The sequence below is a fragment of the Puma concolor genome, chromosome B1 (assembly GCF_028749965.1).
Source record: "Puma concolor isolate L17-30 chromosome B1, mPumCon1.1.hap2, whole genome shotgun sequence".
Classification (NCBI taxonomy): Eukaryota; Metazoa; Chordata; class Mammalia; order Carnivora; family Felidae; genus Puma; species Puma concolor.
This window is the reverse complement of record NC_141670.1, coordinates 202,929,783-202,950,904: the sequence shown is the minus strand read 5'-3', so window position 1 is coordinate 202,950,904 and position 21,122 is coordinate 202,929,783. Positions and strand designations below refer to the sequence as shown.

General features: G+C 58.1%; 1 protein-coding gene across 1 annotated transcript in view; it reads right to left on the bottom strand.

Moving 5' to 3' along the window:
* Positions 1–14,051, bottom strand: part of WFS1 (wolframin ER transmembrane glycoprotein) — a 29,902-nt gene extending 15,851 nt beyond the window's left edge. The window contains exons 1-2 of the mRNA XM_086705494.1: positions 13,900–14,051; positions 7,057–7,289 (exon numbers count right to left, since the gene is read on the bottom strand). Coding sequence (XP_086561620.1) covers positions 7,057–7,288 — 232 coding nt within the window. The 5' untranslated portion in view covers position 7,289; positions 13,900–14,051. The remainder of the gene's footprint in view (positions 1–7,056; positions 7,290–13,899) is intronic.
* Positions 14,052–21,122: the final 7,071 nt, after the last annotated feature.

The following is a 21,122-nucleotide window of genomic DNA, read 5'->3' as shown; positions in this document are numbered from 1 at the left end:
AGGACGGTTATAAAAAAATTTTTTTTTTCAACGTTTATTTATTTTTGGGACAGAGAGAGACAGAGCATGAACGGGGGAGGGGCAGAGAGAGAGGGAGACACAGAATCGGAAACAGGCTCCAGGCTCTGAGCCATCAGCCCAGAGCCCGACGCGGGGCTCGAACTCACGGACCGCGAGATCGTGACCTGGCTGAAGTCGGACGCTTAACCGACTGCGCCACCCAGGCGCCCCCAACAGGACGGTTATAAAGAACGAGATACTTCGTATGAAGTGGCTGGGCCAGAGCCAGCATTCCCAAAAGGTAGGTTTCTTTTCCGTCCATGCTCCCCACCTCTCAGCTGACCCCAGGGCCTTTGCTCCTCAGTGACACTGCACTTCCCACCATAGCGCCCATGGGGCGCCTCCCACAAGTTCGAAACTTTTCTTAACCAAATTCACAAGCCCATGTTCTTTTTGTGCCTTAATCAGGATATAGAAGACTCGAGCATGTATCTGTTGGCTACAAAGATTCTGTCCGTGATTAATTTTTCACAGAAGTTACTCACAGCCTGACATTTCGAGAAGTCTCGTTGAAATACATGCCACACCTTATCATTCCAGCTCCCATTTGGCACTGACATAAATACTTCTCTACCACTCAAGTGTTGGGCCCACGCTGCAGACCCATCAGAGGGCTCTGGCTTTTTCCGTGTAAGTAGGAGCCTTCCCACAGGTCATAGGCTTACTGTTCAGCCCCATAAAGGACACCCCCAGAAGCTGGCTGAGTCAGCGTGGACCACAGACCACGAAACACACTATTCTGTGCATGTCCGACCCGCGTTCCTGTCTTTCTCTGATAGTAGCACTTTGATGCCCCTCTTGGGTACCCACCCTTCCCCATCTCGGTCCTCGAGGTCCGGTGGCATTGTCCCTCAATGCAGGGTGGGTACAGCACGCCCTCCTGGCCCATCAGAAGCCTCTGTCTCCCTGACCACAGCGCCTGGTTCAGAGATGGACACAGACCCAAGCCAGGCCAGCGGGGTCTGTGCTGAACTATCGGGGAGCAGGCTTCCTTCCGCTAGGACTCGGCTGATGGATGCCCCCCGGGAGCCCCGGAAGGCCGCCCGGTGAGGACAGCCCACCAGAGGGAGGGAGGGTGGAGCTGGGGCTCCTGATCACGTCCTCTGAGCCCCTGCATCCAGCCACGTGTAGAGCCAGCACGGCCTACACTCTGCAGATCCACGGGACTGAGAAATTCCTCTCAACTCCTGATTTCTCGCTTACGTCCATTTACGCTGTGTTTCTGTGTCACTTACGACCGAAGGGGTCCTGGCTCGAACTCACTATTGAAGAGCTTCCTATCACGAAGCAGCAAGAGCTGCGTGGCCTTGGGCAGGTCCGCCCACCTCTGCCGGAGCCCACGGAGACCCACGTATACACCGACCCCCGTCTTTTCGTTGTTTGTGCCCACAGACCCCGTGCCCTGCTGACCTGGTACGTGACCCTTCATCTTCTCCGGAGATGGTGAGGTGAGCAGAGCCCCCAGGATGCCGTCCCCTCTTCCCAGCAGGGCCCACTGCTATTTTGCCTCCGCAACCTGGGATGCAGCGTCCACACGGTGTCTCCAAGCTCCCACCAGCCTTTGTGGGGACGATCCGTCCAGTGGGTCTGACCCGTCCCCAGATTCCGGCCAGCGTGGGACAGCGCGACTGGATACACGGCGCAGGATGGAGGGACGAGGGGGTGGGGGCTGCTGAGGGAAGGATCGCGAGAAGCGTCTGCGGCCTTCCTGTCCCCGCACATGCCAGCGCAGGGACACAGCCCGTGCTCGGCACGGTGACTGCACTGAGCTCACCCTGCACCCCCACGGCTGGAGCAGGTGCTCTGCAGAAAGGAAAGAGGGTGGTGAGCAAGTCTGGCGTCCACTCCGGACAGCGTCAGGACCCCGGCTGCGAGCTGGGAGGCCTGTGCACGAAGCGCTCCCACGGCCGGCAGCCTCGTTCACGAAGGCTGCTAGCAAGGTCTGCGGCGGAAGTAGTTTTGAATTGCGGAATGCACACCCAGAGCTCTTAGGAGAGGAGCCACCTGACGCCTGCAGGAACGATAACGACCAAAGCTCTTGTCTTGGGCGGCTGTTGCCATCCCACCTCCCCAGTCCCGCCCCGACAAGTCTAGGCCTCCTGGACGCCCTGGTCCTCTCAGGACGCCTTTCACGGGGGCCCTGCAGTCAAGGACACCGTGTGTCCTCGTCGTGTGTCCGCATCGTTGCTGTGGCCGCCCCGCCCCAACAGGTGCCCATACTCAGGATGGCTGGGTCCCCTTGAAGCAAGAGGGAGACTTGTCCAAGGCCACGCAGCTCCCACACCTGGGGTGGCTGGGTTGCCCTAAGCCAAGGGGGTGTCCCATACCCAGGGAGTGGGGGTTGTCTTGCACTAAGAGGGTGTCTCATCAGCCTTTGTGATGCTGACTCTTGATTCTCCTAAACAAACGGTGAAAAATCCTTGTCGCTCCGTCTCTGCCTGGGGCTGGCTGAGCTGAGGCAGGGGTCCAGGCAGGAAGGTCAAGGCTGTGGAGGTGTCGCCTGATGGTGGCGGGGGGGAGGGGGGGGCGCAGTGGGAGGTTGCTTCCTGGAGGAGGTGACACCTGAGGATTGGGACATAAGTGGGTGGTTAAAGGTGACCGATTAAGGGCACACTGCCAAGTTTCCAAAGGTCTCAGGAAACCACCGCGCCCAAGACAGACTCACTGCCCCTGCCGTCCTGTGACAGGACATCCTACAGCGAGGGGGTCACAGCACAGGTGGGGCATCCAGAGAGACCAGGGCGTGAATCGGGATCAGAACGAGACGATGTGTGCAGAAAACTTCCTCAGTTATCAGTGGCTGGCTCCTCAAGCAGAGCCTCAGAACCCATGTGGTCCACTGCTGTGACTTGTCCCTGGGATGGCAGGGCCTCGACACTCTGCTTCTGCTCATGGTCCCACATCGGTATCGGTTCAGACCAGACCATCAGCTCTGGACCCCACCACCCAGCCAGAGACCTAGGGGCCAGCCTGGCTTCGTGCAGGTCTTAAACCCTCCAATGCCCTCTAAAACACCCTTCTCCTTATCACGACCCCCAAGGGCTCACGTGGCTGACCCCCTGCCCCTGCACTCTGATCCCTGCCCCAGGCCTAGCATCCAGCACGCCCCGTACTGTGCTGACCCTTCTTCATTTACCCACCCAGGACCCCCCCTGGAGGGCAGAGCCCCTCCTGTCTTGCCCACACTGGGCAGGTCCTCCGTCAACACTGGGGTGCCCAAGGGCTCCAGCACCCCCGTCCATGGCCCCGTAGCTGGGAGGCTGTACAGGGCTGGCGGTCCCATTGGAGACCCGCCGCAAACCGAGGTCAGCAGAAAGGGTGTCTCGTGCTCCCCAGGCCCCCATGATGTCAGCTCTCCCTAGCATGGTGCCTGCCCGCCAGGACCGTTACTGTTTGCTTCTGTCTCCCCGTGGCCCAAGGGCTCCTGGGGGGCGGACCCCTCTGTCCTCACCAGAGACCACCCAGGCCTCAGCCCAGAGGTCTCTGCTTTGCTCCTGCCCTGGGCACCCTGAAGAGACGGCCTGAAGGCATGGGGCACGGCAGGGCCCCGCCTGCCACCCCCGGGGTAGGCAGAGTCACAGAGTATGTTTGAACCTCCCCCTCACCAGCTGGGGGCCTCGGGGTATCTACTGCTGCTCTTCCCCTAGGTTTTCTCGTGAAAATGTTGGAGAAGCGAGTGAGCTAAGGCAGAGAACCTCACGCGTACCCAGCACGGGACGTGTCACTTTCACTCTTACTGTCGGTGTTACCTAACGCGTGTCACACATTTGCAGACGCACAGGTCAGGGAATCCACCGAAATGTGCCCACAAAGCCCTTCCAGGGGCAGGCGCCGTCTGGGCTGCGCAGGGCCAGCAGGGCAGGGCCCACTGCATCCGCCTCAGAGCAGCACGTGGGGACTGGGACCCCAAGGCCGCGAGACTGCCCAGGACCCGCTTCCCTCCCCCCTCTTGGGGGTGGACAGCAACCAGAGGCCACAGCCATCTCCTGGCTCCTACCTGAAATTTGCAGTCTCGACCCCGCCCTCCTGGGGCTGTTTTGCACACTCAGATTAAAACCAAGTGTGTTTCTAGCCCTGGTTTCCGTGCCCTGCAGCCGTGAGGCATCTGTGGCTGAGATCCCAGGGTCAAGCCCCCTTGCCTGCCCAGAGGCCTCGGAGACAAAGCGGAGAACCGGGTGATCTTTCAAGGAGATGCAAAGATCAGAAGTGCCCAAGGACTGGGTGAGTTTCTGGAATAAAGCAGGCACTGGCCCAGCGTGAACTGTACGGGGAGCCTCAAGCCTGCTTCAACCAGAGTTTGAACTCTGCTGGGTGGGGCTGGTGTTAACCCAGGAGACTCGGGTCACCTGTGCACCCGTCACACAGCAGTGGGTCACCTGGGCAAGTCTGTGCCTCAGTTTCCTCCCCTCTAGGTGGGGTGATAACAGAACTTCCCTCACAGGCTGCTGTGAGGGGTCAGACGTGGCCCACGGAAAGCCCTGCGGACAGGGCTGGCCACGTGGCACACACAGATAGACACAGCAGGTGCTCACGGCGGGTTTGGGGGTTCCACATGGGCGGCATGGCTGAGCCGGGGTGGTCTACCTAAGCGGTGACCTGTCCAGAGGAAGAGAAAAATGACAAAGCCTGGGTGAGATGAGAAAGGGGAGGTGAGGTGTGGCCAAGGGGCCGTGACAGCTGGACTTCCTTAGCTCATACAGACCACCTGGGGGATGAAGCCTCACCTCAGCAGCCTGGGAATAAGGAGGGAGGTCATAGCATCCCACCCACCGGTGGTGACAGAGGAGGTAAAGAGAGCCCCCACCCCCTACCACACACACACATACGCACACATACACGCACACACCCAGTTAGCGGCACAACAAGCTTCCCTTGGGGGAGGAAAAAGTATGGTGCACACACACGGCCTGAGCCAACGTGAAGACCAGTCCAAAGAGGGGTTCAATGGGGGATCATAAAATAGCAGATGCCCCCCAGGAGGAGGTCTGTACAGGATCTGGGTGAGGGAGCCGGGGCGCCGGGCTGTCTGGTGACTGTGCTGCAGCTCAAGGTACAGACGGTCGCTGTGCACCGGCACGGGGTCCCCGGGGGGACCACGGGCCCAGACTCGGCCCTTCACCGACCCGCCAGCATGCTTCTGCACGCGCCGGGGCCTGACGACGGTCTGCCCGGCGTACAAGGTCCCGGCAGGACTCCATGTGCTGGCGAGGTCGCGCCCACTCCTCAGACGCAGGAACAGGCTCGCTGTGGCCTCCCGACTCCGTCAAGGGCACGTGGCTGGGGGGTGCGCCACCGTGAGAGTCAGGCCCCGGCCCTGCCCGGGGCGCCTCAGGGCCCCGACAACAAGTGACGGTTCGTGTGCAGACACGTGCCCCGGGGAGTCCCGGCCTGGAAATGTGCACAGAGAACCGGCAGCGGAGCCAAACTGCAGAAAGCGTTTTATAAAATGCAGGCCTGTCTCGACACACTAAATCCCGAAATCCATTTAACTGCCCACGAGCGGCGTTTGCTTTTACATCAAAGGAAGAGAAAGGACACGATCTGACTGCAGCACGCGCAGCGAGAAAAGTGGTGTTTTGGAAATTTCTGTTGCCACCGGGTGTGTGTGTGTGTGTGTGTGTGTGCACGCGTGCGCACACACGTGTGCAGGCACGCAGGTCAGGTAAGGGTGGCTCGTGTCCTGCCTGCTGTGGGTCAAGGTCAGAAAGTATAGGAGGCAGCCGCGCCCTAAGAGCCGGGTAGGACTCCAGCAGGTGGAGACAGTGAAGGCGCATTTTGGGCGGAGCTTCCCACATGCACAGGGAGATGGGGAGGCCTGGAGGCCGCCCTGGGGGACAGAGAACAGTCTGGGTGTGCAGGGAGGAGGGGCCGGTACCCCAGGAAGACAAGGAACGGGACCTGGCGCTCTGAGCAGGACAGCATGACCATGACCCCACCTGTGCTCGAGCGCACGGTCTAGGTGGAGGGGTTGGTCCCTTTGGGAGTGAGACACGCGCTGCAAAGCACGGGGTAAAGTGCCAGAAAGAACGGAGCTGACAGCAGCTACACTCGCCACAAACATCGGAGCCAGAGGCTTGGGGCTCCTGCCTCTGAGTGTCCACGAAGCTCACAGTGACGCACGGCCGTCCCTACCCACAGCAGCCTCCAGAGCATGAAGAAACGTCTCAGACGAGGCTTGTGCTCCGGCCCAGTGACCAGTCCTGCCCCCAGCTCCCTCCCAGTGTATCTCCATCACGGGCCAGATGAGCGTTATCCCCGCATCCCTCCCTTCCCAGCCTCACCACCGTCACTGGAGGTCCAGGCTCTCTCGGCCGCCATGCCCTCTCCTCCCACCTACCTCTTGTTCGGGCACCTTCTCTGCCCAGGGCCACCTCGGTGCTCCCCAGGCCGCATGCTTCCCTCTGCTCTCCACCAGACTGTGGGCTCATGGGAGTCGGGGGCAGACCTGACCCACGGGTGCCACCCATGCCCACTCGGGGCCGTACTCGGGGAGCGGGAGCTGGATGGAGGACGGCCCAAGGGCTAGTGCCCCTTCCCCAAGGTCAGTGAGACAGCCAGCACCACGGCCAACCATCCGGTCCCACCGAGGCCCGCACACCGGCTCACCTCTGCCCCCGGGAGGTGCCTCCGGGAAGGCCTCGGGGAATGAAAACCTCAGGGGGGCCCAAGAGTGGGGAGGGGGGCGGCCTTAGCTGTCCAGCCTGGGGATGGGGGACCATGGTCCACAGGGCACTGGGGACTGGGCCGGGGGGACCACATGGGCTTCCCTGAGAGCTGTGCAGGACGAGAGCAGGACCTCTCACCCACAGGACCTGCTGAGGAACCGGCGCCAGCCCCAAGGGTGAGCCATCAGGTGGGAAGCGTGACGTCTGCGCACCAAGAGCAAAGCCCGCCGCGCGGGTGGGAGCCCGAGGGCCCTGCTCCACTGGGAGAACCGCGCAGGGCGCCTGAGCCACGTGTGCGGAGGGCTGCTGCCTCCCAGGCCCCGCCCCTTACCTGTTCTGTCCGCTCCTTCTTGGCTCCGAGGGCTCGGGGTCCGGGCCACGGCTGGGGCAGCTGTGTCTCCTACATCCGGTCCACGTCCCACTTGGGGTCCAGGGGCTCGGGGCACCCCGCTCTCGTCCTGCTCCACCGAGGCAGTGGCATTGAGCCGCGAACGGGCCTGGGGCTGCAGCGGTGGTGGAGGCTGCGGGCCAGAGGGGCTCGCAGAGCGGGCGCCGGGGTCCATCCTGCGGAGGAGAAAAGCCGAGGGTAAGACACGCCAGGGGGGCCAGGCCCAGCCTGCTCGGGCCTCGAGTGTTGGGCAGAGAAGGGACAGAAAAGGGAAGTGGGGTAGGGGCCGCCTCATGTTCTGTAGGGGAGGGAAACGCCCGTGGAGCTGGGACTCAGTCAGACCCGCCCAACCGCAGAGCCATCCGTGCTGGCCCGAACCACAGGACAACCGCGGAGCCCGAGTGCCACCAGACACGAACATACCCTAAAAAGCAGAGGGGAGCACCTAGGGACAGGGGGCAAACCGGCCCAGACGGGAGAGCACAGACCTACAGCCACCTCGTGGCAGGGGGCGGGGCTCCATCAGTCCAGGAAAGGGACCTCATGTGCTGTTGAGCAGCAAGGCAGAAACGGACACCGCCACAACCGAGGGCAACCGGAAGTCACGGGGCAGGGAGCCGGAAGCTCTGGGAGGTGCCCCAGGGTCCCCGACCCGGTGCCCTGGATAGACTTGAGGGGGACACAGGCCCCTGACGGGGTCTATGTGTGCGCTGAGCGGGGGGACCCGGCGAGGCTTCTCCTCAGACTCCAAAAAGATGTCGTGACCCTCCCCGGGACTCAAGGCCACATCCACCCCCTTCTGCTAATGGAACGCTGGCCCCGCCCCCCGGCTCTGCGGTCCTGAGAGGGCCACGCCCCTCCCCGCACCTCAGTTTCCTCCACTATGAATGGGACAATCGCCCAAAGTGAGGGGGTGCCGTGAGGACGAGATGAGGCTAGAGACTACAGGCTGCACAAGGGGGCCAGGTGTCCCCAAACACCCAGCTCCAAGCACCTGCAGGGTAGATGCTCACCAGATGTTTCTGGAGACCGTTGTCCCAAGAAGGGTGGAGGTGGCCTGTTCCCGGGGTCTACACTGCCCTGCTTGCCCTGTCCCCAGCCACAAATGGGTCCAGGAGATGGGATCTGTGTCCGCCAAACAACCCCACCGATTTCAATCTGGACATTCCTGCCTCAGAGGGATAGAGTCCTTATTTAAAAACATCCCCCGGGGGCAAAACAAAAGCCTGGCCAAGCCACGTGACTCTGCCTGGACATCGATGCGCTTGGTGTAGCTTCCAAACTCCCGGGCTTCAGGGAAACCAAACAAAGAGGCAAGTTCCGGGAAACTCGCTGTTCAGCGCGCACAGACCCGAGGGAGCACGTAGCCAGAGGCGGGCGGGGAGACCGGCGGGTGACTTGGGACACAGAACAGAGTTCTGCCGAGACAGCAAACAAGTCTGTTCTTTAGGCCACACCGGGCCACGTCCTACCGAGCCACCTCGCCTGGCCGGCTGCCCCCAGAATCAAGTGCCACCTTCTTGGAATGGCAGAGTGCAGCTCATCTTAAGACGGCCACCTTACGCCGGGGCACCCGGGTCGTTGACAGGAACGCACATGTGTCTGGAGCACACCGTTCTCAACGCTTCCCGTGCATTTTCTCGGGGTTCCTCGCACAGCCCTGTGAAGCGGGCACCGCTGCTACCCAGGTGGGACAGATGGAGAAGTGGCTCGTCCTTCAACCCTCACCCCGTTTCGCAGATGAGGAAACGCGGGTCCAGAAACGGGATACCTTGCTAGAGGCCACACAGCTCACCGTGTGGGAGTCAGAATTCAAATCCACAAAGCCCGTCTCTGAAAATGAGGCCTCTTTTCAAAATCCGACCCCTGCCACGCCTTCTCTTCCCGCTCCCCTGCTCCCAAAGCCGTCCTCCGCCTCCCCCTGACCCCGTGCCTGCGCTCTGGCAGAGCCCCTTCCCCCAGCACTGGACATCCAAGCCAAGGCCAGCGTGCCTCCTTCCTGGGAGTTTCCCCGCTGCCTCTGCTGAGTCCTGTCTCGGGTAACACTCCCCCTACCAGGATGCCCCAGGTCTGGAGGGACAGCTCCGTCCCCAGCCAACAGGACACGACTTTACTACCAAGCAACATGAGGAGTGAATCCCAGTTCTTCCCTTTACCTGTACCTACTTAACCTCCCTGTTCTCAGTTTTTCCTCATCTGTCAAATAAGAATAACACTTTCCATGTAGAGGTGCTATGGGGACTAAGGGTGTGGAGGAGGAGAAAGTAATCTGCAAACTATAAAGCATTAAAAAACAACAAATAGGGGCGCCTGGGTGGCGCAGTCGGTTAAGCGTCCGACTTCAGCCAGGTCACGATCTCACACTCCGTGAGTTCGAGCCCCGCGTCGGGCTCTGGGCTGATGGCTCGGAGCCTGGAGCCTGTTTCCGATTCTGTGTCTCCCTCTCTCTCTGCCCCTCCCCCGTTCATGCTCTGTCTCTCTCTGTCCCAAAAATAAATAAACGTTGAAAAAAAAAATTAAAAAAAAAAAAAACAAAAAAAAACAACAAATAAACAAGCTAGTTCTCTCAGGTGCTGAACAAAGGCATATTCAGTTGAAAAACACATTATGAAAGGGGTTCCAGGGAAACACAGGTTCTGGCTGGCCTGCGGGCTAAGTATTATGCATCTCATATAGCAGTCAAAATGACTGTTTCAAGTAAAACGGTTAGTAAGAATGAATGAATAAAAGGAAATTAATTTTCAGGGTCTCTGAGAGTTGGTCAAGCCCTTTTGGGATCAGAAGTCTTGTTATTTTAAAGCACAGGAGACAATTCATTGCCACGGCTGGGTCACAGGAAGGATCACAGACCATCTCCTGGTGGAAGGACCCCCCACAAGTGTCTGGTCTTTCCTTTTTTTTTGAAATTTTTTAATGTTTATTTATTTTTGAGAGCGAGAGAGAGAGAGAGACACACACACACACACAGAGTGTGAGCGGGGGAGGGGCAGAGAGACTCTGAGGGAAACACAGAATCCGAAGCAGGCTCCAGGCTCCAAGCTGTCGGCACAGAGCCCGACGCGGGGCCCGAACCCACAAACCATGAGATCGTGACCCAAGCTGAAGCCAGATGATCAACCGACCGAGCCCCCCAGGTGCCCCTGGTCCTTCCTTCTTTGACAAGTTTTCTTTCCCGTGATGCTAGGAGCCCCGAAGGCAGGAGCTGGACCTCATCCACTCAGACTAGCTGCTGCCTTGCCTGACACATGTTAGGGGCCTAGGGCGCAAGGGACACTGAGGCAGCCTGGCCTCAGGGAAGGTGCGCTGCCCGGGCAAGAAGCTTTCAGGACCTTTTGCCCTGTGACTCTAAGCAATTCCCTCCCCCCCAGACGCCAGCATCCTGACTGCAAAACGGGCACATCATCCTCCAGCTGGGCCCCGGCCCCAAGACTCCTCCAACCTGCCTGCTGGTGGGACCAGTCAAGCCCAACTGCCACCTGATGGTCAGAGCGGGAGCTTGGAACCTGTCATTGTGTCAGCTCCAAAAAAGCAGAGTGGCTGGCATTCTTTCCACGTGAGCACCGAGGCATATTTTTATCCCATCAAAACACGAATTCCAGCACTAAGGAGCTGGGCTGAGGAGCTCCCACCCCTAGGGGGGACTGCACGGACCATGCATCTATCGAGACAGAGCAGGATGACCACGTGTGGTCTTCTGCCCCAAACACTCTAGTCCTTGTGCAGGCAGGCCCCCCCTCTGCTCTCCCGGGGGGCAGGCCCCACCTCTGGAACAAGCCCCCATGGGAAGCCTTCAAGTTGCTCAAGCCTCCACACTAGAGCCCCAGCCCAGGAGAGTAAGCAGGGATGCCCACAGGTTTCACACACAGGCAGACATCAGGCACCATCCAGAGAGACCAGTTTTGAAAATTACAACCCGTCAGCGCGGTGCTGTCCTATACAGACATTACCCACGACCCTGTGTACAAATAAATGTTTAAAGGCAAGAAAAGTGTTGGTATAACACTGTTAAGCAGGATTTAAAACAGCATGAGAATCAGCCAAAACCTACCTGCAGAAAGGCGTGGAAGAAAATGGCCCCCGAACTGTCAACACTGTCTCTGTCTGGGGGGAAGGATTATGACTGGTTTTATTTTAGACTTTTTTCTCAATGTATTTCTCTAATTTCCTATAATAATAAGGTTCTTGAAATTAAGACAAAATAGATTTTAAAACCCATCTGCGACTGAGCCCCAAGCAAAAGGACCCAGGGGTTCCCAAGGTCTGGGAGCCCAGCCCCTGGCACTGGGCTACTCCTCAAGACAAGGGCACAAAGCCCTTGGAGGCTCCCAGATACCTATTTTTGCCCCAGAGTATTAAGGGCCAAACCAAGGAACATTCCGGCTCCACTCAACGTGCCAAACGCACAGGAACAAAGTGGGAGTCGACTTGGGAATACCCTAGTCCTTGATCAAGGACAGTTATGAATGTCTCCCCGGTGGCCGAGCCCCCACTGCACACCAGGCCCCAGGGGGACGGCAGACACGGACGGTGGGCGGATCCCCTGCCAGGCACTGAGCTGGCCTCCCCGCCCCAGAGAGGACCCCCGTAGGGCTGGCCTTCCAGCAGCTCACGCCCAGTGGCAAGGAGGTCACCTCAACAGACAACCACAAAGACAGAGCAGCATTTGGGGCTATAAGCACCCAAGGTGGGGGTCTCACTCCGCTTTGGAAGTCAGGGGAGGGATCGACTCAGCCTTCAAAGCAGGCAGGTGTGAGCCAGGTGAGGGTGGAAGGAAGGAGGAAGGAAGGAGGAAGGAAGTTGCTTGGGCATTCCAACAGGGGACTGCCCAGGAGGAAAGGCGGTGGGGATGGGGTGGGGTGAGAGTGAGCAGCAATGTCACCAGGAAGGTGCAGGCGGCTGGGAGGTGACTGCTTGGGGATGGGGTGCAGGAATGAGAAGAAGCTGTGTGGGCGGCTAGGGCAGGTTCCCAGGGCCTGAATGAGTGCCAGGCTTTGGAGCCAGAGCTGGGTCCAGGGCCAGAAGGAGTACAAGACAGTGACGAGCAGGAAAGTGACAGTTACAGAACCACCAGGGCTGTGTGGGGACAGGATGGGGAGACCAGGGAAGGGGCTGGGCAACTCTCCAGGGCAAGGTAAGAAGGCCTGGTCCAGAGCAGGTTATCTGAGAGTGGTTCTGGACCCAGGAGAGGCGGGAGTATCACCAACACAATGGGAGGGGTGGGGGCGCGGAGAGTGGCCTGGTCTGTGGCCGGGGGCCACAGCAGTGGTGCCACTTTCTGAGGCGGGGATGTGCGAGAGGGCAGGAGCCATATAAAGGAGCGTAAGGCTCCTTCCCTATTGTGATTCTTCTTATCACCACCATCGTGCGCCAGGGTTTGGTCTCTGTCCCAGTGCTCAGGCACCTCTTGAGCTGGGGGCCCCTCTGTGACCAGCCCCCAAGGCCTGTCCAGCCCTGGCTTGGGAGGGGCTGGTGAGGTATTAAGTAGGGAGCCCTCCACACATTTCATCCTGGGAAGGAAGGTGCGATGTGGTCTCCCAGCAACCTTCCCTGTGCTCGAAGCTCCATGTGCTTGGGGGCTGGGGGTCACAGCAAAGGAGAGGTTATACAGGGGAAACTTCCTCTGAATCCCTGGTCAGACACTCTGGGGCTCCCGTGAGAATCACGGCCTCTTGGAGACATGGGGGCCGGGCCTGGATGGTGGTTAGTGTGGCCTCCGGGCTCCCTCACTAGGGCTGCAGTGAGAACGGGCGTCCAGCACAGAGGGTACCCAGGGCACTCTGCAAACAGGGCTAGATCCCAGCGGGAGGGAAAGCCCTTTATAAACAGGCCAAATGCCAGGGGTCACTGTCCAAGGTGAGGAGAGGCAGAACTGGGATTGCTTTCAGTGCAGCCTGGGGCGGAAGTCTTCCCCTGCGCTCTTCGTGGTCCTGCCCTGAGCAGGTCACCAATCCCCACTGAGCCCCAGCTCCGCCATGTGTCCAATGGGGCCATCATTCCTGGTCCCGTAAGACTACGGGGGAGGGTAGTGTAAATATTGTACAAATGTTAGCTCCTTGGAATTTCTTAACATCAACTACAAAAAAATGGGGTGGGAGGGCATGGCTCCATCACATCCAAAAGGGCAGGGCGAGATTCCGCAGAAAGCTGCCATCTGTCAAAACAGAAAGTAATGTGGCCGAGGTGGGGCCCCCCGCCGGGTTCGCACCAGCCAGGACCCAGGGCTGCCACTCCCCTCCCCCGCTTACTGAGGAGGAGCCCCAGGGGAAGAGGAAGCGCGACACAGATTCCAAGTGGGCTGTGGGGGCTTCGGCCTGACCCAGGGGCTGCCCCCTCCGGCGGGCCCGCTCCCCAGTGCGGGCCGACCCCCCGCGCCCCCGCAGCCCCACCCGCGTCCCGGCGGGCAGCGAGGGCCGCCCTGGGACCCGCCGAGCCCGGCCGCCGGCCGTGGGGGAAGGGACATGACGGGGCACGTCGGGACCGGCGCTGCGGGGCGCGGGCAGGGGTGCCTTCGGCCACCCGCGGGGCCCCGCGATTCCCGGGGCGCCGGGCTGCGGCCGAGGGGGCGCCCACCCCTCGAGGAAGACCCAACCCAAGCCCGTGGAGTGGTCGCCGTGGAGAGGTAGCCGTGAAGCGGGGCGGGACCCCGGCCCTCTACCTTCTGGGGAACTTGTGGGGGGGCGCTGGGAGCAGTCGCCCAGACGGAGAAACTGAGGCCCCTGGCGGGCGGCGTCTCCTGGCTCTCTTTCCAGGCCCCCGCGCGGCCGCCCCCCGCCCCGAAGTACTCACCCGGCCGCGAGTGGGCTGCACGCGGCGCCGCGACGCCCTCGGGCCTCCGGGCCCACCGAAAAGTTGCTCGCGAGGAGGCGGGCGCCCAGGGGTCGGAGCGAAGCAGCCGGGCCGGAGGGAGCGACTCCGGCGGCGGAGAGAGCCGGCGAGCGCCGCCCTCCGCGGGAGGGGCGGGGCCGAGGGCGGGGCCGCGGGCGGGGCCGCGGGCCGCGCTCCACTCCCGGCGCGGCTCGGAAGACGCGGCTCCTGCTCTGTCCTCTATGCGGCCGGCACGCCTGCCAATCACCGCGCGCCTCCGCCAGTCACGGCGCGCCTCGCCGGGGCTGCCGCCGACCGCCCCCTGGCGCCGCGCGGTCTGAGGGAGCCGGGGGGCGGGTCCGACCCGCCCACAGCGAAAGTTTCCGAGCGGAGTCGGCTTCGGCCCCGTCCCACCCCGTCGTGGCCCCGCCCCCTCCCCGCCACGGCCTCGGCCGGGCCCCGCCCGCGAGGTGTTTGGTCGCAGAGGCAGGCCCCTTGCCTTTAGTTGTTAACAGGTGGTTGGACCCTTGGACTAGACTCGGGACACCCTTCACCCACTACTCTGGCCCCAGATGCATTATCACTGTTACTGCAATACTAATTAACAGTGGAGTGTCTGCTATGAGCCAGAGGCCTTAATTCCAACCCTGCCAGAGAGAGAGATAGAGGGCTCCCCAGATCTAGCAGTAGGGATAGAAAATCTGGTACAAGTAACCAAGTACAGCTTTAAATGCACGAAATTAAATGCAACATAGCACGCTTTTCACAAAGTAATTGTAGGATTCGTTTAAGAAAATGTATCAGCCCTGGGTGGGGCGATGTGTGAGGCTCAGGCAGTTTGGAAACCCTCTTCTTTCTGTCCTGTCCTATGTCTGAGAGGTGTCGTTTGGAGATGAGGGTAAAGGTCTATCCTTAAGTCAGGCCCTTGGGAACACAAGGCCCTGGCGGGTGGCCCTCTTGGCCGTGTCTGCTCTGTATCTGGTCCTCACAGCCAACCTGGGATGTCTGTCCTAGCATATCATTACAGAAATCCGCTCAGTGTGGCTGCCAGAGATGTGTTACCAACATGTTGGCGGGAAAGATCCCAGATGGTTTGGGAGATGGATTCTATACAGTGAACACACAGCCCTGGGGACTTGCGTCAAAAGCTGTGTGGTTCGGGGCGCCTGGGTGGCGCAGTCGGTTAAGCGTCCGACTTCAGCCAGGTCACGATCTCGCGGTCCGGGAGTTCGAGCCCCGCGTCGGGCTCTGGGCTGATGGCTCGGAGCCTGGAGCCTGTTTCCGATTCTGTGTCTCCCTCTCTCTCTGCCCCTCCCCCGTTCATGCTCTGTCTCTCTCTGTCCCAAAAATAAATAAAAAACGTTGAAAAAAAATTTTTAAAAAATTAAAAAAAAAAAGCTGTGTTGTTCACATCAGTCACCTCATCTAATTCTCCAGCTGCCCCCCTGTGTGTGACCCCATCTCATCTAAGGCTCGCAGGGGAGGGGAAGAAATGGGCACAGAGCAGCACCCAGGTTCACTTTGGGGGGGGGGGGCTTGCCTACCTTGAGGTTTTTCACTACACCTCTAATGAGGGTGTGATTGAGGAAGGTGGCATGGGGCTTGTTTTTATCCATGAGAAAATTGAGGTTTGGTCATAGGTAGTTACTTGCCCAACGCCACGCGGAAATATTTCGCCTCTTATTACAGAAAATTTGGAGAATTCCAAAACGTAGGAAGAAGAAAAAAATCATTCAAAGACAATTACTGTTCACGTTTTGGGGTCTATGCGTATTGAAAAAGGGGCTTCCCAAAGGCCCTGCGATCACACTCGCATGTGTCTGTGCACGTCTGTTTCATAAGGAGAAGTCCTAGAAACAGAAGCACTGATCCTGATAGGCTTTTTCAGGTCTATGAGATACATTTTGACCAAAACAAATGCCTCCATGTTGTCTCCAGTTCACCTCGGAGGGGTGCACACTGGCATGGAGAATTTTTTACCCCTTTCCTACTACAGTAAATGATAAATGGTCTCATTGCCTCTGTAGTCTACATTTCCACAGTCACTAGTGAGGCTAGACTTTCTTTGTTTCTTCATTTTGAAAAGCATCTCCTCTCTTATTCATCTACTGGGCTCCTTCTGCTCTTTGAAAACCCAGGAGATGAGTTGTTTTTGTTTTTTTTTTTTTTATTTCCAGACCACCGTCTTCACTGCCTGTCCTCTCCTTCAGCTCGCAGGATTGGGGGGCTGCCTGAAAGGCTTGTGCAGCCCACCTTTGGGAGCCAGCGGCCCTGCTCACACCTGGGAGGCTGGGAGCAGACAGCCTTCCTTCAGCGACATGGGAGGGCCTTGCCAGCTCCTTCTTTGTTGTCTACAGGGACGTAAATGGCTTGTCGTCCACCCCTGTTGGTTGAAGAAAACCGAGAGGCTGTGGGGCAGTTCCAGGAGGCACAGCACACACACCGCTCGGAGCGCCAAAAGGAGCTGGGGCGGGGGAGACACGAGTGAAAGAAACGCCAGAGGAACATGTCTCCGTCTGAAACTCTGCAGGGAAGGCTCCAAGTCCAAAGGGAGAATGTCTTGCAGAATTCCAGAAAGAACCAGTTGCATCGAAGGCAGGACAATCTGGCTAGTGCCCATTCCCAGGGGAGTTTGGAACAATGTCCAGGGACTCTGATGATCTGATCACGGTCCATGATGGAGTCCCCACTGCTGTGTTGGAATTCCTCTGTTGGGGGATAAGAAATAAAGTATCCCACGGGGCAGGACCGCAAGAGGTGGAGAGGGTCCCTTTTCCCCTTGGAAGTCCCTCCCCCCACTCCCCCCAGGTGGATCAGCCACACAGGAGAGCAGAAGCCGGGAACAGGAAATGGTGGTTTGGCAGTGACCCTTGCAAGATACGTGATTGAATCGAAACATGCCTGGGATTTTGTAGGATAATTGCTAAGTAAGGATTCTTGAAGCATATGCCACATGGTGTAAGGGACACTGGTATTCATCTGGGAGTAAAAATAGACTCAATCTCCGCCACCCCCGGACCTGAAGGAGGAAGGGGTGGAGTGCAGAGGTCGGACATCCTGAGATCACATCTGATTGTGGGGGAGAGGGAGGGCCGTTCTGGTGCCCGCACTGGGGGCGGAGGGAGTGGGAAAGGAACAATCTTGTGGGGGGCGTGCTGTCTCCGTTTACTTTTCACACGTTCCCGGGGGAGTGTCGGTTTAATTATGACTATCAGGAGCTGAAAGAGAAAAGAAGCAGAGGAAGAGGAGACCTTCTGCATCAATAGGGGGAGGTTGTGGGTGGAGAGAATGAGCAAGGAAGCAAAATTAAGGAAGGAGGGGAGGAGAAAATAGCCACAGCAACAAAGTTTAGTCCAAGTAAACATAAAACGAGAAGAAATGGATAAAACCATGCACGTCGACTTTCATAAAAAATGTGAATGGGCTGAATTTCCCATCAAAGCCTGTAAGACTGGGGTAAAAATACAAATCCGGTGATGAAGTGCGATTTGCAAGGAATGCCCCCCCAAAGGATGAGAAATAGAGGTCCAAAGTGCACAGCAACTGAAAGTGAAATTAAGAAAATAAATAAGCACAGCAAACGAGTATCGTATAAGGAAGAATTCAAGGCAGAAAGCATTCACAAGAACAAAGAGGGATTATTATGTAATGGTGCAAGGTGCAGTCCACAAAGATTCAAGTCATAAATCTGAATGTACCAGAAAGACGGCAGCTGTGATGTGTTATATTTTATGTGATGTGCTACTTTACTTTTTTAAAAACAACAACAAACTTTTTTTTAACGTTTTACTCATTTTCGAGAGATAGAGACACAGGGTGAGTGGGGGGGGGGGGCAGAGAGAGAGGGAGACACAGAATCTGAAGCAGGCTCCAGGCTCTGAGCTGTCAGCACAGAGCCAGACACGGGGCCCGAATCCACAAACCGTGAGATCATGACCTCAGCTGAAGTCAGATGCTTAACCAACCGAGCCACCCAGGCGCCCCTGTGATGTGCTACTTTAATACGTGGCATGGGCAAGGCCGTGGGCAATAGCTTTGATCAAACTCTGGTCCAGATGTTGCTCTGAAGATATCTTTTTAGAGGAGAGTGACATGCGAATCAGTGCACTTTGAGGAAAGCAGATTTCTGTCTGCAGTGTGGGTGGGCCACATCTAATCAGCTGAAGTCCTTAAGAGAGAAAGACTGAGGTCCCCTGATGAAGAAGGAGTTCTGCCAGCAGATGGCCTTCAGGTATGAGCTGCAGCATCTGCTGTTCCCTGGGTCTCCAGCCTGCCATCTTGCCCTGCAGACTGGATTTGACGGCCCCCACGCTCCACATGAACCGATTGCCTGAAAGAAATCTTTCTCTCTCTCTCTTTGGAATGTGTGTGTATGTGTGTGTGTTGGATGAATGAATGAATGAGTCACCTTGTGCTAAGACCTCGTAAGGAGCTCTTTCTTGCCTTCAGGACAGTGGCCAAACTCTTCAGTGCGACATCTAAATATGCCTCCCACACTTCAGTCCCATTGTCCCACTGGCTGCCTTTGGATTTTTTTTTTCCACCTGGTCTCCGAATCTGCATTGCTGCTTCTTCCACACTTCCTTCTCTACTGCTGCTTCAGCCCCTTCAATGTACTCAACAGATGTTTATTGACTTCCTGCCAGTTCCAAGCATTGGCTGCAGGCCAAACCTACAAAGTAAAGTGAAGAAGGAGGTTGGTGGGCTGTCTTCTGGAGGATAGCTAGGTTGCGGGCTTTCTCAGACCATCAGTGCACCAGGCCAAAAATGAGCCCCCAGGATACAGGTCCTCCTTCCTGGGACCCGTGAATGTTACTTTAGTGGGGAAAGGTGGTTGCAGACGTGATTGGATTACATATGCTGTGCTCACAGGAGGTGAGGCAATCCTCCTGGATTACCAGGCGGGCCCTAGATGCGATCACAGGTATCCTTCAGGAGAGAGGGATGGGCAGGTAGGGGTGGGGGGCCACCATACTCACAGAGAAGGCGACGTGGGGATGACCAGGAGACATACGAAGATGTTGGCCTTGAAGGTTGGAGGGATGCGGCCACAAGTCAAGGAGAGCCTGTAGCCACCAGATGCTAAGAGAGGTAAGAAACGGATTCTCCTGGATTTTGGCCCCGTGATACCGATTTCAGACTTCCGGCCTCCAGAATTGTGACAAAATACACTTCTGCTGTTTAAGCCCCTGGGTTTGCGGCAATTTGTTACAGCAGCCACAGGGAATGGATGTAATCAGTGATGTGTCCCAACTACGGTCCCACTATCACCAGCTGTCCACCCGGGGGGTCAGATGAGCTGGGGTGGGGCACAGAAATCCCAACTCTTGGCAGGCTGGCATGGGGTAAATGTAACCAGAGGACTGAACCAATCCCTTGGCTCAGATATTCATCAAAATCAAGGAACCGATATTCAAATCGATATTATCAAAATCAAGGAATCAAGGGGCCCAGTCACCCTTTGTGAGTCCCAGGAGGATAGACACGTGCCACTGACAGTTGAGAACCACCCTCCGCAGATCAGGCTGAGTGTTCCAGAGACTCTGTGCCCTCAGGGCATCTGCAGCACCTGGTGACTTAAACTCTGGGCAGGCACTGCACCAGTCACAGAAGAGCAGCGTGCAGGAGTATGGCGGCCCCACCTGGGACTGCTGGGACAGGGTGACCGCAGGACCGCCCACGCCAGCCTTACCCTCCCCCAGGAATCCACATGTCAACGGTTCCCTGGGGAGACTCTGACATGCCTGGAAGTTCGAGACCCATGACTGTAGAGCTGAGTGATCTGTCACTGGGCCAGCTGGCACTGGCATCCTTCACCCAGACCAGGGTTCAACATGCAGAGCCCCTCACACCTCCTGAGTCAGAACATACGTTTCAAAGCGACACCCCCGGAATCCGTATACATATTCAAGTTGGAGGAGGCCGGCTGTAGGTGGGAGGCTCCCAGCCCAGGCCGTACAAGTATAGGAACCACCTGTAGAGCCTGTCCCGCCCAGGCCAGTGAAACCGGAAGTCTGGATTCCTGGAGAGACGGGAAGCAGAGGAGCCACATTCAGAATTTAGTGCGGTCTAGAGTGCGCTCAGGCCATGCTTCCACTGTGAGCAGGATCATTTCCCAGCCTCCTTGCTGGGAGTGGTCTCACCCGCCCTTGGCCACGTTTAGGACAGGAAGGTGGCTAGTGTTACCTCTCCAGGGATCTTCCTAATGCCATGGCCAGCCAGGGGGCTTCCCTCCAATTTCTGAGGAACCAGAGGCTCCCCAGGATCATACATCGCATGGCTGGTCAGTAGCAGAGCCTCTGGGCTCCCAAGACCTGCCCTCTGCTCCCTCTATCCCTCCACCAATCCAAGTCCTGCCGGCAACACTCCCCCCCCCCCCCCCACTTTCCTGTGTTCCCTGATGGTGGGCTTGGTGCTGGTCACACAGCTCTGTGTCACCAGGACTGGGTGACACATCAGAGGCTCCCCCACCCCACCCCTCCACCTGTCTACACCTCCACAGACCCCCAGCACACCCACACATTGCCTTGTGGCCAGGCAGCTGAGTCCCCCCCATGAGTCTGAGTCGTGATTTAGTCATCTCTGAAGGCAGAGAGTTAATGCCGCTTAATGGCCTTGCAATGAGTCACCGAGCACATTGCGAAGTTTCATACGGGGGAAAAAGAGCATTGAGGAGGGGGAAGGTAACTGCGAGGCAGAGGGAGGATGGGTGTCTGCAGGGGAAGAAGGGCTTTCTCCCCCGTCCCTTCACCCCACCGACACTCTCCTTGGTCACCAGTCGGCGTTGTCCAGAGAGACGGAACCCCCGGGATCCACACAGGGGATCGGCTCACACGCTTGCAGGGGTTGAGACGTCCTACGACCCGCCATCTGTGAGCTGGGGGCCCGAGAGCTGGGGGTACAGCTCCAGGCCACTTCAGAAGGCTCGGGGACCAGGACCACCGAAGGTGTCCGAGGGCAGGAGAGGAGGGATGTCCCAGCTCAGGCAAAGAGCACCCTTGCCCTTCTTCTACCTGCTGGCCCTCTTGAGTCCCTGAACGGATGGGATGCTGTCCCCCACCCCGGCAGGACGCGCCGCTAATCTGTTTTTGTTTTTTTTTTAACCTTTATTTATTTTTTTGAGACAGAGAGAGACAGAGCATGAATGGGGGAGGGTCAGAGAGAGGGAAACGCAGAATCCGAAGCGGGCTCCAGGCCCCGAGCTG